This window comes from Meriones unguiculatus, chromosome 7 (genome assembly GCF_030254825.1).
Source record: "Meriones unguiculatus strain TT.TT164.6M chromosome 7, Bangor_MerUng_6.1, whole genome shotgun sequence".
Taxonomy (NCBI): Eukaryota; Metazoa; Chordata; class Mammalia; order Rodentia; family Muridae; genus Meriones; species Meriones unguiculatus.
In genome coordinates this window covers 23,908,216-23,925,851 of record NC_083355.1, presented here as the reverse complement: position 1 = coordinate 23,925,851, position 17,636 = coordinate 23,908,216, and the positions used below count along the sequence as shown (strand labels likewise).

Genomic DNA, 17,636 nt, shown 5'->3' with positions numbered 1-17,636 from the left:
TTTTGAGTTTGAGGCCAGTCTGGGCTGCACAGCGAGTTCTAGTCTAGCCAGGATTCAGAAAGAGGCTTTACTTCAGAAACAAATGAGAGTGGGCACACACACACACACACACACACACACACACACACACACACACACAAAATGGCATATACAGGTCCACATACATTAAATGTAATGCAAATATGGTTAGCTGGGCATGGTGGCGCATGGTTGTGATCCCAGCCCCAAGGGAGGGAGAGAGGTGGATTTCTGAGGTCCGTCTGCTCTACAGATTTCCAGGACCGCCAGGGCTACACAGAGAAACCCTCTCTCGAAAAACCATAAAAGAAAAACAAAAACATTCTATGGTGGTCAGACTTCTTATAATTCTCTTGAAGCACAGGAAAAGTTTTAGTTTCTTTTCAAGGAGGCTGAAATAATCAGGACATCAACTTCACATTGACATTTTTATTAACGCCAACTGTTTTTTAATTATTATTTTTTAAAACAATAGCACAAAAATGTTTCAAGGAAGCAGTCTCACAATCTGATGACCTTCCGAAATACATTTAAGCCACACCAAATATGAATTTCTGTTAACACAAAAAGAGATCCAGAAAAAATAAAAGGAACAGAAAAAAAGAAAAAAATAAGAAGGGAGAAAGGGGCTGAGGCTTAGTAAAAACACACTGAGTTAGGTGGCCAGGCTCATGAGTGGGCGGGCACTCTGGTAGCGCGGCGGCGCAGCGGAAATTGGGCTCATGGCAGTCCCCGCTGGCCCCTCGTATGCACAAGCCATCGAGCCGGAACTCACAGATACTGTTCGGAAGAGGCGCGGCATTTGGCCTGTCAGGGAGCTGGGACCCTTCTGAGCAGAATCACTCCAGCAGAAAGGCCTGCCTGACAATCCTTATTTCTACTCTCTCACCTACTATGCATTTCAGGGTTCTTAAAGGTTATCTTAAAAAAAGAAGAAGAAAAAAAAAAAGTATATCAGCTCCTCTTATTTAATGTGGCTGTCAAAGATGTTTCTCGTTATCTATAAGAACAATGGGTCAGGGCTCGGCAGAACTAAAGGGAGAACTCAGGATGGGGGAGGGGAGGGTTATTTTTTTAAAAGCTTTCGTTCCTTTTTGGGGGTAGGTGGGGATCACACAGAAGGGAGGCAAGAACTACACTCCTTGGTTCAGACTGAGTTATGCAGGAAAAGGTACCTTCCTGGTCAGTTCCCATGCCACAAAGGAAGAGGAAAGCCCACCTGGAGTTCTGCAGACTGCACTGAGCGAGCCAGGACCAGCCTTCCGGTCAGCATCCCCAGCGATGGACACACCTGGCTTGTTAGGCTGCATGGAGAACCCACTTCACAACAACCCTCTTCCCCAAAAGCCTCTTTCCTTCTGGTAGGCTATAAAACAACATCCGTCACTAACAGGAGAGTGTTCAACACTTTGAACCATGACAGGCTTCAGGAAGTTTCACAGTTTCGTTATGCTCTAGTTTATTACTATCATATTTACATTTTTATTTTATTTATTTATTTTTTTTGCTGAATTGCTGATTTTCCTTTTTCAATAGAATTTAATTCTGGAGTGTGAGCAGGAACCAGTTAACTACATTCATTGTCCAAACCCCACTGGTGTAAGACTCCAAATTCTTGGCATGTGAATCAGCTTGGTAGCTCCACCTCATCCTTGCAGAGGCAGCGAGCCCACGGTGCAGAGGCTTCACACAGAAGGCGGGGAGGCTTTCCGCTGAAGGAGGTACTGGTGAATGCTCTCGGCATCTCGCTTGAGCCAAGCAGCATTCAGCAGGATATTTTCACAACACTGCTGGATGGTACGCTCAGCTGAAGGGGCTGGGTGACTCTCGAAGAAAGCCTGGTATAAGACAACCCACAATGCAGAACTGCCATTAGCAACTGGAAGGAGTTCACAGATGTAAAAGCACAAAAGGATCAATGAGCCTCAATCATGAGAGTTGACCATCGCCACCATAGGCTGGAGTAAACAAATCCTTGGGCCTATATAAAAGAATCCTTCCTTAACAAGTGAATACACAAAACCTAATAAAAAAACTTATAAGAGACGGAACCTGCTAAGAAAACGCTGTGTCCCGGTGTGTCCAACTCGTGGCCCACGCACAAGCTCCATGCAGCCAAAGACAGCTATGAACAGCCTAGTAAACCATCACAAACCTACTAAAAGCATCGGATTTATTTAGTAACTTGATTGTGTAGTTTCTTTCTCGGTAAAATATTTTATTTAACTAGACAGATCCAAATATAACAAGTACATTTAAAAATTTAGATATTATATTTCTCGCATAGTCTCTAAAATCTGGTTATTTTATACTTACAGACCATATATTTCCAGTTTCTAGCTGCTGTCACTTGCGGTACCTAGTAGGCTTTTCTCTGCACAGAGAAGTATAGCCTTGGAAGAGCAAGACAGGACCCTTCAGAGCTCGGCATGTTCAAACCCCCCTACTCTCCTGAAGTCTATTTATAACTAACTGCCTTTTCTCTGACTTCATGTAGAATCTAACCTAGTTTTTTGTTTTTCTTTTTTTTTTTTTAAGATTATATGTTTATATATATGGGGATTTTGTTTGCATATATGTCTGCACATCAGAAGAGGGCATTTGATCCACGGGACTATAGTTATTGAAAGTTTTGAGCTGCCATGTGGGTGATCGAAATTGAACTCAAGGCCTCTGGAATAGTCAGAGCTCTTAATTGCTAAACCATTTCTCTAAGCCCAACCTTTGTTTTTTGAAGATTCTATCTATCTATCTACTCTATCTACCCACCTACCTGCTTACCTATTATGTGTGTGCTCGGGTATGTATGTATGTATGTATACATATGTATATATACATATGAATGTATGTAGTTTGTCAAGACAGGGTTTTTTCTCTGTGTAGTTTTGGCTGTGCTGGAACTCACTCTAGACCAGGCTTTGGCTTTGAACCACAGATATCCACCTGCCTCTGTCTCCCAAGTGCTGGAATTAAAAGTGTGCGTCCCTAATACCCGGCTCTGAAGATTTGTTTTCATTTAAGTATATGTGTGTGTGCTTTAGAGGCCGGGAGCACCGCAGACGGCCTAGGGCTGAAGGAACAGGTGGTTGTGGCTTAGCTGGCATGGGTACAGGAAACTGAACTCAGGTCCTTCGAAAGAGCAGCAAGTGCTGTTTAACCCAGAGATGCTCCTCTGCCCCTGACACATTTATGAGCTGAGTGTGCCCTAGTGAGATGTGGGGTCAGATGCCAACACTCAGGAGCTGGTTCTCCCCTTTCACCATACGGATCCTGGGGATCACACTTAGGTCATCAGATTTGTCATGAATCATTCCTACTTGCTGAGCCATCTCTCTGGTCCTAACCCAGACTTGACAAAAGCCCTGACTTCTTCCGTTTCAACATTCTGCCGCTAGCATTTGGAAGTGTTCCCTATCCCTCCACTTCATTTCCTGGGAACTTACTCCTCAGAGTTAGAGAAGTTAGGTCTTAGCCCTCCGTATGTCTATAAATGAGCTCAAGCTCAAGCTGGTCTATGGAAGGATTTCTGGTGATAAAAGCCAGCGTTCCTCAGGAAGGTGTGAACTGGGGGTTCTGTCCCCCCAGAAGAGTCATTCACCTTCCTGGCAGAAGGTACATGGCTCTTGTGGTAGTTTAAATGCCTCTGTCCCACAGGCTCACATAGTTGATGCTTGGTCACCAGGGAGTAGAACCCTTGACGGGATTAGCAGGATTAGGGGGTGGTCTTGGTGGAGGAGGTCTGTCACTGGGAGTGAGTTCTGAAGTTTCAAAAGCTGAAGCCAGGCCCAGGATGAATCAAGATGTAGCTCTCTGCTACTGCATCATGCTTGTCACCATGATAATGGACCAAACCTCTGATACAGTAAGTAAATCCCCATTTCCATGCTTTCTTTTACAAGTCGCCTAGGTCACAGTGTCTCTTCACAGAAACAGCACTCTGGTTAAAACTGCTGGTCTCCAGAATCCCACTGTTAAACATTTCAAAGGTCTAAACTAGAGTCCTAGCCCTTTTCACTTCCCTAGGCTCCCCTTCTCCCAGACACCCTTTGTTCTCTCTATCATTACCAGGACTTCCCCTTGCTGCCACCACTATCTCTTGCTCCTCGCGGGGAGGGGTGCCCACATCCAGTCTACGTCTTCTCTCTATGCTGGACTCTTCCAAGTATCTCTAGGTACTTTCTCTCTTACTCAGAATAAAATAAAAATAACGTAAAAACACTCGCCCTAACTACGTGGCAGGCTCTTTACCACACCCTCTTGTATACAATATGTTAATGGGATTTGAAAGATGAGGCCTTTGAAACGGGGTTGCTTCTGAGTTCATGGCTCTTAAGCATGAATTTTGTAGATGACATTGCCACATCCCAATGTTAAAAGACCTTGCATGATTAGGCTGTGACACATACTGAGCCTAAGGCTAGGCTTGGTCAAGGTACTGGCTGGTCACTGAGTAAGTTAGCTGTTCTAAGCGTCAATCTCTTGTATATATTTGCAGGATGGAAAGACAAATGAGCACTGAGCAAGACAGGGCACACGGCACTGCGGACCCAATGTTGCACCCACGATAAGCGCATAAGGGCAATGAAACCACAAAGTTAAAATGCTGCTACTAATCCAATTCCACTCCACAGTTTTACATTTTTCATAGACTAAAAGTACTTCCGAGTTTATTTTTTAAAGTTATTATTTTCTTCCTAACCCCAAGACAGGGTTAGGGTTTCTCTGTTGTAGTCTTGGCTGTCCTGGACTAGCCTTGTAGACAAGGCTGGCCTTGAACTCACAAAGATCCACCTGACTCTGCCTCCCCAAGTGCTGGGATTACAAGCGTGCACCATTACACCCGGCTTTAAACTATTTTTTAACTAGTTCATCTGGTTTCACAGCAAACATCTGGAAACATTAACCAGCAAATGGCCACAGGCCTACCTGTCCTGGTGAAAGGGAAAGTGACTAACACCAGATGAAGAATAAGCGTCAGCAATCAGTAGCCTGATTACTGGAGAAGACCTTGGCTCTGCAGGCTTCTCAGGGCTGGTGTGACACAGCAGCCCTACTCCGGTCCCTTCTCAGCAAACAGCACCAGCATTATCATCGCCACACCTAGAGACACATCCCTGCTGTCCTGGAACTTACTATGGAGACCAGGCTAGTCTTGGAGACCCGCCTGCCAGAGTGCTGGGCTGGAATGAACGCACCACAAAGACACAGTCCTTGGCTCTTTTTCTTCCTTTAGGGTCTCAACCTTCCTAACTCTGTGACCCTTTAATACAGTTCCTCATGTTATGGTGACCCCCTCAACCATAAATTAGCTTCATTGCCACTTTGTAACTGTAATTTTGCTCCTGTTATAAATTGTAATGCAAATATCTGTGTTTTCTGATGGTCATCTTTTATAGGTGACTCCTGTGAAAGACGGTTGATCCTAAAAGGAATCTCCAGCCACAGGTTGAACAGTGCTGCCTTAGATGACCACAACACACAGAAATATTGTTGAATTAAATATTAACAAAAGCCAAGTGTGGTGGTTCATAAATCATTATAATCCCTGTACTCTTGAGGTTGAGGTAGGAGGATCATCATGAATTCAAGGCCAACTTGGGGTTCACAGTGAGGTCAGCCTGGCTACAGGGTATGGCCCCATCTCAATGTGTATACGCCAATGCTAATGAGAGAATCCACCCCAAATCTCTATTTCCTGACTCCATTATTCCTATCTAAGCTACTGTGTCTTTTGGCTTGAAGAATTAGTGTCTCAACCTTTTCCCTTTCTCATCTCAAACCATCTTCTTTTATACTGTAGCTTGACAGAGCTCAAACCATAGTGATGCTCCTGCCTTAAACTGACCAGCATAAGCCACCATTCCACCTTCAAGCTTAAGGAAATTCTGCCTTACCAGCTTCAGTGTGCCACTACCCTGTCCCCAAGCCTGTTAGGTGTTTCTCCTCCATAGTCCCACCTTTACAATGAATTGTTCACATAATACAATATATAATGGAAACAAATGCCAAGTCTTTCACTAGTTTCTCAAGACCAGTAGAACTTATTCCCCACCGCCCCTGGTCAGACAGGATTTCCCTGTGTAGCTCTGGCTGTCCTAGATTTGCTTTGTAGACCAGGCTGACCTCAAACTCAGGGATCAACTGATGTACACTACCACATCTGGCTATAAAATTTATCCCTAACAACAGCTCCTACAGTGAACCAGATCATAGTTCTCAATATTGCCTCCAAGAAGATAAAGGTGAAACTGGCGTTATAAATGACATCATGATAAAGTTTAAAGTATAATGAAATTTAATTTTTCCTACTCAGAATTAACTTGTCCCCTAAATACTGATATTTACTAGGTTCAGGGTCTACACCAAACTGATCATCTCTCTAAACTATTCATATATTGAAGGCAAAGTCAAATTTGTCTTTTTTCTAAGAAGAAAGGACATTACAAAAAGCAGGTCACTCCAACATTCATTAGAATGAGGTTCACGGGGCTGGAGACATAGCTCAGGTTAAGGGCACTTGCTGCTCTTGCAGAGAACCTGGATTCCTAGCACCTACTTGGTGGCTTACAGCTTTCTAGAACTCTAGATCCAGGGTCTGATGCCCTCTTTAATATCCACGGGTATCACGCAAGCACACGGTGCACACAGACATGCAGGCCAAAACACTCACACACACAAAAGTAAAGTTTAAGAAAGAAAGAAAAAAAAAGCAAGCAGGAAAACTAGAATCATGTATGTTCTAGATTGAAAAGTAGAAAGTATACAGTACTTACCTTAACTTCTCCAGCCATTTTATCAACTGCAAATCCCTCAACTGACAGCTGAAAACAAACAGGTTTTATACAGTTTAGGGAAACAAAAAGACTAGGAACAAACTTCCACTTACCCTAAAGACAACCCATTCTGTTCTCTCCCACTTGCACAGATGCTAAGAGGGAGATGTGCACGCTCATAAAACAAACCCCAATAACTTTTTTTTTTTGGGGGGGAGGCTTGAACCCAGAGCCTCGTTCAGAACAGGCCTATGAGTAAGATGCAACCTCGAGGAACTCTTTTTTTGAGGGTAGGCACAGGGGTTTGGGTCTTGCTATACAGCCCCGGCTGATTTCAAACTCACAACAATTCTCCTGCTTCAGCTTCTATAGTGCTGAGGTTATAAGCATGGTCCACCACACCTGGCTGAAGAACCTTTTAAAGAGCAAAACCCCTAACTTTTGAGTCTAATACAGAGGTTCCCAACCTGTGGGTTACAATTTCCACAGGAGTCACAAATCAAATATCCTGCATATCAGATATTTACATTACAATTCGTAACAGTAACAAAATTACAGTTATGAAATAGCATTAACTTTATGGTTGGAGGAGGTCACCACAACATGAAGGTTGGTATTAGCAAAGTTTTGAGAACCACTAGTCTAATAGATCATGGATAATTATTACATAAGTCAAAATTAGCAAGCCACTCAACACTCCCACATACCTTTATTAATCTGGATATTAGGAACCCTCCCTGGTATCGATTATAAAGCTCTTCCCAGTTGTCCTTTATGAATTTCCAAGCAGCTTTCCTGCCATGCTTGCTGCCTCCAGCCACTCCACCAATTACTGACACAGTGTCCTGTGGACGTACCTCTTCCTAAAAACAAACAAGAAAGCCTGGCTATCTAGAATATCTCCTGGTACCACAGAATATAACAGAAAGTTGGGAAATTAAAGTGACAGCGGGAAGATGCCCACTCCAGGGAGGTAAGGTATTCTAAAGGCGTCCATTTCTTCTTCAACCTGTTCTAATTCTCACTACTAGTGGGAGAGAAGAGGCCAGCATGGCAGCCATGCCTCACAACCTGATTCAATCTCTGGAAACCATAGATGAAAGGAAGAACCACTCACTTTCTCTCATCCCCACCTCCCACCCCCATCCTCAATAAAGCAATAAAAATTTGAAAACAAAAACAAAAGCTCACACCAGCTTCCCCAAAACATCGTGAGTGTGGTGAATCAAAGTCTCCCTCTCTGTGGTTTCTGGAGACAGGGTTTCACTGTGCAGCCCTTGCTGTCCTAGAACTTGCTGTGTAGATCTGCCTGTGCTCTGCCTCTATACTAGGATTAAAGGCATTCACTGCTGCCGCTCAGCTGAGCACCAGTTCTCTTAAAATGTAGCTTATAACTTACTGAAAGTGCAAAAGTAAGAACTTTTTGAATCAGTTCAGGCGAAAGAGTAGCCCCAAGAACTCTTTCAATTCGGTTTTTCTCTTCTTGCATATCAGCTTGTTTGTGAAGCTACAGGGAAAAAATAAAAAGGAATAGTTAGCACTTTCCTGGATTCTACACATGCTCATAACAGCTTCTCTTCCAATAAGGGTAACTTCTGTTCTGCCTCTCACTGGGCAAGACTAACGGGACACTACATCACAGAGTAAGCACTCTGTCACAACGGTTGGGCACCAAAACCATCCCAGTGAGCCACTACATGTAGGCGTGCATTAGCCAAAGTTCGTCTCAGTTCTCTACAGTCAACATCTACAGAGTAAGTCAGGCCTGTCAAATTCTTTACATCACTGACACTCGACTGATACTTTGCATTGGATGAATCAACTATCACCAAATACCATCAATTTAGCCTGTAATAGTGGGAATATCTAATAGCTGGCTGCATTTAAGATAAATTACTCTTGGAGAAGTAGAAGAAGGATCAAACATTTAAGGACATCCTTGGCTACATAATTTGAAGCTAACCTTGGCTACATGAAAGCCTATCGCCCCTCCCCTCCAATAACAAAATGAAAAGATGTATTATTGAATGTTGCTTACAAAGTGTGTACATGCGCTCATGTTTGCAGCTGTGCTCACCTATGAGTTCACCCGTGGATGACAGAGGTCAAGACAGCAGTCTTCCTATACTGCCGCCCACCTGGTTTCTTTGGGTCAGGGCCTGTCTATGAACCTGGAGCTCACCATTTCACCTAGACTAGCTGTCCTGCAAGCTCCTGCCCAGTCAGTGCTGGGGTGTCAGATGTGCACCACTGCACAGGAAATCCAAACAGCAAATCCTTTTGCTGTGCAATAAACTGTTAATCTCTGAAATGGAACCATCTCTTCAGCCCTCAGAGTCACATAATATTTGGGGTTTGAGAGATAGCTCCGAAGCTATAAGAACTGGCTGCTCGTGCAGGGGACCTGGAATTCAAATTGAAGGACCCACATGATGGCTCACAACTGCTTGTAACTCTAGCTTCAGGGCAACCGGAAGCTCTCTTCTGAGCTATGCAATACACTAGACACACATGTGGTTCAAAGAAATACATGCAGGCAAAACACTCATACACATTTAAAGAAAATAGAAAACCCAGAATATGTATTACCTAATGTTCTTTTCCTTTTGAGACAGGATCTCACTATGCAGCCCTGAGTAGTCTAGAACTCCTTACGTAGATCAGATTGGCCTCAAATTTGTGAAAATCCCGCTGACTCTGGCCTACTGAGTCTTTTGAAGGTCCAGTATATTCAAGGACTGAACTTTAGTTTTCAGGAAGCATTTTTCTCCCAGAAGACATGTAATACACTTCCACTAGATGGCACTCTAGTATCACAGTTCAAGATAGCAGAAATTATTCTTAAATAATTTAAATTACTCATTACTAAATTACCAAGAGAAAACAGACCTTTTTTTTTTTTTTTTGAGACAGCGTTTCTCTGTGTACCCTTGGTTGCTCTGGAACCCGCTCTGTAGAACAGACTGGTCACCACCATCACCTGGCTACCCTTGTATCTTACCATGGTTCTATTTCGTTTTTCCTCTTTTTGTTTTTGAAGTTTGTGTTTCTGAGAGAGGATTTCTTTGTGTAGCTGAGTGTCCTGGATCTTGCTCTGCAGACTAGGCCGTCTACCTCCTGAGTGGTAGGATTAAAGACGCGCAACACCATCACCTGCTCATCACATCACTCTTAAAGATACTGGTCTTACTACAATTTTTTTTTTCATGAAAAAGCTGATTTTTGTGAGCTTCCCTGTGTTAAGTAAATGTGGACTATTAGACACTATTGTAAATTCTTGAAATTGTGCCACGATGTGTTAAGGTATCTGGCATAAAGTCTCCTTTATGTATTCATGACACATCTTTTTAGTTGTTTTTTGTTGTTTTTCAAGATAGGGTTTCTCTGTGTAGCCCTGGCTGTCCTGGAACTCGCTCTGTAAACTAGGCTGGCCCTGAATTCACAGAGATCCCACCTGCCTCTGCCTCCTGAGTGCTGGGATTACAGGTTGCACGCACCACTGTCTCCCGGCTTATGGTGACATAATCATAAGCACATAAAACGGACTTTGGTCACACTCACCTCCCTATTACTTTTTCTTGTCCTTTCCCCCCAGCCCCTTCCTTGAATTTAGGTTTGTACTTCCTGACCCACCTGAGATAACAGAATTATTCTTAATCTATGACCCAGCTGGCACATACCATTCCTGCTTGAAGTGTGGCCCTGTTTTAAAAGACTTATTTATTCCCTGTGCCTGTGTGTCTCTAAGTGCACTGTGTGTGCGCCTGGTGCCCTCAGATGCCAGAAGAAGGCGGCAGGTCCCTTGGAACTAGAGTTATGAACAGCCACCACATAGGTGCTGGGAATAAATCTGAAGAGCAGTTAAGTGTACTTAACCACTGAGCCATCTCTCCAACCCCAATGAGGACTTTTGTTGTGAAGACAGGGCTCATATAACTCAGCTGAAGATGACCTTCAACTCCTGATCTTTCTAGCTCCATTTTCCAAGTGCATGGCTCACCGGTATGTGCAAACATGCCTGGCTTATGTGTAAATCTTTTAATGAATACACAGTTGTAATAGGTAATTTGGGTATTTAGGAACATTTTGCACAATTACTTGGTGACAGTAGCAAGCATATTTTGACCCTTCTACTTCTAATATAGACATCATGATTCTTTCTTAACAGGATGGAAATGAATGCATAGGGAGTAAGCACAGAACTTACTCCCCTTACTTTACTATTTTTTTCGACTTTATTTCTTCTTAAAATATTTTAAAATTTATTTTATGTATATGAATGCTCTAGCTTCATTTCATGTACACCTACATGCCAGAAGAGGGCAAAGACCTCAATATAAATGGTTATGAGCCACCACCATGTAGTTGCTGGGAATTGAACTCAGGACCTCTGGAAGAGCAGCCAAGTGCTCTTAACCACTGAGCCATCTCTCCAGCCCTCGACTTTATTTCTTTTATGTATGAGTGCTCTACGTGCATGTACACCTGCATGCCGGAAGAGGGCATCACCCTGTGGTTGCTGGGAATTGAACTCAGGACCTCTGGACAAGCAGACAGTGCTCTTAACCACAGAGCCATCTCTCTAACCCCAGCCCCTGCTGTTTTACAATTAATTCAAGCCCTGAAACAGATCACTACTGTTGGAGGGAAGGTTAACTATGTATTAATAATGTTAAAAAAAGTATGAAGACAGGTGAATTGATTTCCTGTTCACTCATAATGCTTAGGACATCTGATTTTTCTTGCCCTTGCCTCTTCTCTTGTGTCTTCCTTCCCATGCTGATTTTAGAACCCAGATTCTTGTACATACAAAGCAAAATGCTATCTATTTTTCAAAAGTTGAGTTTTAAAAAAAGCTTAGTTTGTGTGTGGATATGTATGAGTGCAGGCGTGCATATGCTTATGTAGAACAGAGAACAACTTTACCTCTTACATAGAAATTTTTTCCTATTCCCCTCCCTTGAGACACGGTTTCTGTTTTTCTATGTAGCCCTGCCTGTCCTTGAACTCACAGACTTTCACATAGGAGAAGTTTTAAAGAAGCTGGCTTACTTATCTAGACCACTGGTTTTGGGGTGAGTGTTGGATGATCCTTTCACAGGGGTCGCTGGCAACCAGATACAGATATCTATGTTACAACTCACAATAGTAGCGAAAATGATTTTACGGTTGGGGGGTGAACCCAAGAGGAGAAACTGTATTAAAGCATTAAACATCAGGAAGGTTGGGAACCACTGATCTAGACAGCCATCAATTTGGGGCACAGTAGGTGGTATAGGCTGTGATCCCAGCTGCTTGGGAGGCTACAGCAGATTAGGTTCAAGGCTTGATTGCATTAAAGCAAGTGAGTTCAAGGGCAACTTGAATAACCTAGTAAGATCCTGTTGTTGTTGTTATTGTTGTTTTTAAAAAAAGGTGGGGCAGGTGTGTGGCATGCCTGCACCTCTGCAATCTGAACCATGTGGGAAGGTGGAAGGAAGATGAAGAGTTTAAGGCCAGCTTCATTTTTGAAGTGGGGTGCAGGACAGCCTGGGTTAAAATGAACCCCTGGGTAAAAAAAAAAAAAAAAAGGTAGTAATAGCACACCTGTAATCCCAGCATTTAAAGGTAGAGGCACAAAGGTCAAAATTTAAGTGTCATTCTTCAATATCAGCCTGCGTTATCTTAGACCCTACCTCAAAACAAAATAAAAAAAAACAGGGCTGAAGGTAAAGTTTAGTGGCAGAACCCTTGCCTAACATGCTTGAGATCGTGGGATCAAACCTCACCATTTCAGGGCCGCAATTTGGCTAAATATTAAAGTTGTGAAGAAAAAACAAACGAAGAAATCTGAAAAATGAGTTTAACATTTTTGGACACACCCAAACAGATCTTATACAGTTCTGTCTTCTCTCCATACCCCTTTCTTTCCCTAGGGTCTGTGGTACTGGGAACTGGGCCTAGGGCCTTCAGTATGCCAGGCCAACTCTCCATTAAGCTATACTCCATAGCTCTTTCATTTTAATTCTGAGTAGGATCTCACAAAGTTGCCCAATCTGACCTTGAACTCATTCTGTAGCCCAGGTAGACCTTAAACTTTCTATCCTCCTGCTTTACCCTCCTTAATACCTGTGATTAGGAGCCAAATCCAGGACATACATTTCTTTGCCCAGATTTTTCCCTATTCCCCAAGCTGTTAAAGTGGTACTGAGTATATTCAAGTTCAAAAGCAGGAGGCAGAGGCCTTCTCCAGATTCACTTACCTTTAGCATAATGTCTAAGGTAGTGCCGTCACCATGCTTTAGAACAGTAAGATAAACCTACAAAAGAGCAGCAGGGAAGAGAAGTCATCTGAGTTATACAACTGTTATAAAGAGCTAATGTTAAGATAAAAAGCAGCCAGGCATGTTGGCAGAGGCCCTGGGGGTGGGGAGTAGGGGTTGGAATGAGGCAGGAGAAAAACCAAAAGTTCAAAGCCCCTGTGGACTACACAGTAAGACTCTGTCTGGAAAAACAAAACTAAATAGCATAAGGCCAGTTTAAAAGAAACATAATTACATATCAATACACAAACAGACTATGATTATGATTATCAATCACTAATTGATACTGGTGAACAAACACAGAGGCGCTGACATGTCAGGACAATAGCCTGCACCAGGTCTATCAGAGAAATGCACCAAGTTATTCACCTTGCAGCACTGATGTGCTACCTGAGAAACCAAGAAGCTGGCTACAGCTTATCTAAGCAGCATTTGTGCAGGGGTGTGCGGGTCAGTTCTTAGGTCAATTTTAGCTTTATGAACAAAACTGATAACTAGAAGTAGGGTATCACTATGTAGCCCATACTGGCCTGAAGCTCAGAGCTCTATCTGCCTTTGCCTCCTGCACTGAGACTAAAGGACTACACCACCACAGCCAGCTTTCACGGGAATTTACTAAGATAACTTACGGGACTCCTCAGATCAGCAGAAAGAATCTGCTTTCCTTCCACATGCTCCTTAAACCGACGTCGGGCTTCTTCCAGAGTTGCTTTATGCCCTGCTTTCCCCAGTTTCCCCAGCACCAAGCCCCTCAGGAGTGCATCGAGATGACCTGATTGGGAAGTGAAGACACAAGACTACTTGAAAAGCCTGCTTTTATAAATGTCCGACCTGAATATTCTGTAACTTTGTTATACCAAGTCTATGGTCTTGAACAAACACTATCCATTACTCTAAAAAAAAGAACATTTGACGTAATTTACCAAATTGTAAGCAGAAAGGAATAAACAGACTAGACAAGCAAACAAGTTTGCTGACTTTAGACTCAGAAGTACCAGCTACCAGAGTCTACTAATGTAGTTAATTACACTGTTAAAGAGTATGTGTGAAAAAGAAAGGCTTCTATCACATGCAACCAGAATATTCTTTGTATGATAAACTGAAACCTTAGATTAAAAATGAAAATTCAATGGATTCATCTTCTAATGACATGAAAAATACTAATAAGCACCCCCAACTGAGCATCACGGTCACTGTTAAGTCAAAGCCTTCCTGAATGGTCTGGGGATACAGCCTTGTGGTAGAGCATTCCAGACGCTTTGGTTCAATCCTAGCACTGAAAAAAAGTTTTTCTGCGGGGGGATATAGTTTAGATTAGAATGGAGGTTGGATCCCTGAAACTGGAATTACAGACAGATGGTTGTGAGCCTTCTTATGGGCGCCAGGAACGGAACATAATCCTCTGCAAGAGCTTTAAGTGTTCGTAACTACAGAGACAGCCCTCGAGCTCCTGTGATGGCTGTGTATGTGTGTGTGTTTATGTGTGTGTACGTATTTGTGTGTTCATACCATGTGGAGAGCAAAGGCCAACCTTGGGTGTTGTCCTCAGGAGCTATTCATCCACCTTGAGTGTGTATGTCTGTGGTTTTGTTTTTTCATTTATTGATTGTGTATAGAGTTCTGTGTGTAAACCTGCAGGCCAGAGAGGGTACCAGACCATGTGGTTGTTGGAATTTGATCTCAGGACCTTTGGAAGAGCAGCCACTGCTCTTAACCTCTGAGCAAGCTCTCCACCCCCACCTTGTGTTTTTGACGTGGGGCCTTATTACTACTTGGCCCTGGAAGGCCAGGAACTCTCTTTGAAGACCAGGCTGGCCTCAAACTCACAGAGAACCACCTGCTTTTGCCTCCCAGTTGTTGAGATATAGGTGGTGCCACCAATCCTGGACACCTTACATTTTTTTTCTAAAGCTTTATTTATTATGTATACAATGTTGTGTCTGCATGTACACCTGCACACCATAAGAGGGCACCAGATCCTATGATAGATGGTTGTGAACCACCATGTGGGTGCTGGGAACTGGACTCAGGTCCTCTGAAAGAGCAGCCAGTGCTCTTAACCTCTGAGCCGTCTCTCCAGCCCCCTCCACCTTATTTTTTAAGACATCTCTCACTGGAATGGACTTCAGCAAGTAGGCAAAGCTGATAGCCAGCTAGCCCATAGCTCTCCCTGCCTTCATCTCCTCAGTGCTGGGATAACAAGCTTGTGTCACCACTCCAGGCTATTTTCCTGGGAATGAACTCGGGTCTTCCGATGTACATACTTAGAAACAGGGTTGAGCTGTCTCCCCAGCCCTTACTGGGACTCTGCTACTGACTTCTGTAGGTCAAAACAATGTTTTGTTGCTTTTCTCTTTAAGTCCCATCTGTACAGTGATCAAACGCATTCTCCCTGTATCTGTTCTAAATCAAAGGTTTCACACATTTCCAAAGAAAAGTGCAGGAACATCCAGGAACTGAGCTGCCTGCACACACTTCCTTCCTACTGTCCCGTCACTATATACGCATGTCCTCTCTAGGCTAACTCCTCCCCTACTTGCTGGGTCTAGACTCCTCTCAATTAGTCAGCTGCCACACCAGCAATAACTTTCTACCTTTTCTCAGAACACACACATTTCCCATACTAATGGCACTTATTTTCCCCCAGTAACCTTTTAATTCCTGTACAGTCTTGCATAATTTTCAACAGAAAAGTGTTATACATTTACAAACCAAACTGTTAATTCTCTATTCCTTTCTGCTTGTGGCAACTAACACAGTTTACCACTTTCCTTCTGCCTTAAATACCAATCCTTTTAAATTAGGGGCCTGACTCTCCTCACAGGCTAGCCAGTTTCTTTTAAGCTCCTTCTCTCTGAGCCTCACACAGCCCTGGCCTTGGATTTTCTATGAAACTAAGGATGACTCCTGTTCCTCCGGCTTCTACCTCCTAAGGACTGGTGTGGAGTACTGTACTAGGCCTCTTTTTTGTTTTGTTTTGTTTTTCTGAGACAAAACCCAAAGAAGTCTAGGTAGACCAGGCTGGCTTTGAGTGTTTCTGTTTTCTGATTACAGGAATATACCACCAGCATACTTGGCTTTGATTTCTCTTCTGCCAATCTCTCACTCCTGAACTATGATACAGTCCTCAGACCCCTCCTCTTTACCTATTCTTGGTCCTTAGGAGGCCTCTTTTAGTTTCATAGCTATAAATACTACCTTCATGCTATTAACTCCAAAATGTATTTAACCCGCCTGGATCTAGGCCTTTTCAGATGTCAAAAATGGCCTCAATCTGAAAGACCCCAAACCAAACTCTTTCTTGCACCCAAAGATGCTTCTACAGATATATGTAACGAGATTAGATATAGAATATATATTTTAAAAAGAGGATCTCAGTATGTAACCCTGGCTGGTGTGGAACTCTGTCCCTCTACAAGTAGTCTTCTTTTCTCTTGGGGGACGGTAGGTTGTTTCTCTAGACAGGAATACTCTGTATAAAAGTCTTGGCCGCAGACGAAGTTGTCCTCAAAGATCAGCCTGCCTCTCCTCCCTAGTGCCGGGATTAAAGGTGTGCACCACCACTGCCTAATGAAGTTGTCTTAACCAGATGAGTCTTCTTTCTACCACACTCAGTTCTCCACCAAATAAATTTAGTTCTACCTTCAAAACACATAGAGAACACACCACTTGTAAGTCCTAGCTGCAACCAACACCTCAAATAGCCTTCCAAATAATTTTTCTTCAGTTTGTTCTTCATGGTCATACAAATCAAATCATGTTCCTTTGCTCAAACCTTTTAAAACCAGCATCTCGTATCATTCATGTGAAAACCAAGAACTTCCTGCAGTCCTCACTCCCTACAGGACATTACTGACTTGCCATGGGCCTCTGAGCTCCTTCACCCAGGTCCTGACCTCACTGGCCTTCTAGTCTTTCTTTCAACACTCTTGGCCACGCTCTTGCTTCAGATGTTACTTGCTAGTCCTTCTGGTCTGGATCATCTTTTTCAGTTCTCCATTTATGCTCAAAGATCAGCTAATTAGTGATGATTTTCCCCCAGTATTGACTCCTTAGTCACACTATCTAATTTTTCACTGTGATACTCTCCACCACCCTAATATAATTTATTTGCTATGCCTCCCCTGGAATGTAAGCTATACAGTGCAATGCTTTGTTAACCTCTATCACCAGCTTCTAAAATAGCACCTGACTTTTACTATTTACATAAATATTAGTGAATAAATGAAGGAAAGACAGGCAAAAATTTGCTACTAGCTGGGTGTGCAATCCCAACACTCAGGAGGCAGAGGCAGGCGGATCTTTGTGAGTTTGAGGCCAGTCTGGTCTACAAAGTGAGTCCAAGACAGCTAAGGCTACACAGAAAAACCCTGTCTCAAAAACAAACAAACAAACAAGCAAGCAAACAAAGAATTTCACATTGGTGGTCTGGGAGTAGCTCACTGACAGAGTTAAGCACAGACTAGGACCCTATAGGTTTAAACCTAGCACTAGAAAAAGGAAAAAAAAAATCCTATATTAAGATTAGTCAGGAGAAAATACC

General features: G+C 43.0%; 1 protein-coding gene across 2 annotated transcripts in view; it reads right to left on the bottom strand.

Moving 5' to 3' along the window:
- Positions 1-432: 432 nt before the first annotated feature.
- Npepps (aminopeptidase puromycin sensitive) overlaps positions 433-17,636 on the bottom strand; it is a 93,350-nt gene continuing 76,146 nt past the window's right edge. For both annotated transcript variants that reach the window (XM_021642015.2, XM_060386853.1), the window contains 6 exons: positions 13,723-13,865; positions 13,034-13,090; positions 8,191-8,298; positions 7,499-7,654; positions 6,792-6,839; positions 433-1,856 (listed from right to left, as the gene is read on the bottom strand). In XM_021642015.2, coding sequence (XP_021497690.2) covers positions 1,704-1,856; positions 6,792-6,839; positions 7,499-7,654; positions 8,191-8,298; positions 13,034-13,090; positions 13,723-13,865 — 665 coding nt within the window. In that variant the 3' untranslated portion in view covers positions 433-1,703. The remainder of the gene's footprint in view (positions 1,857-6,791; positions 6,840-7,498; positions 7,655-8,190; positions 8,299-13,033; positions 13,091-13,722; positions 13,866-17,636) is intronic.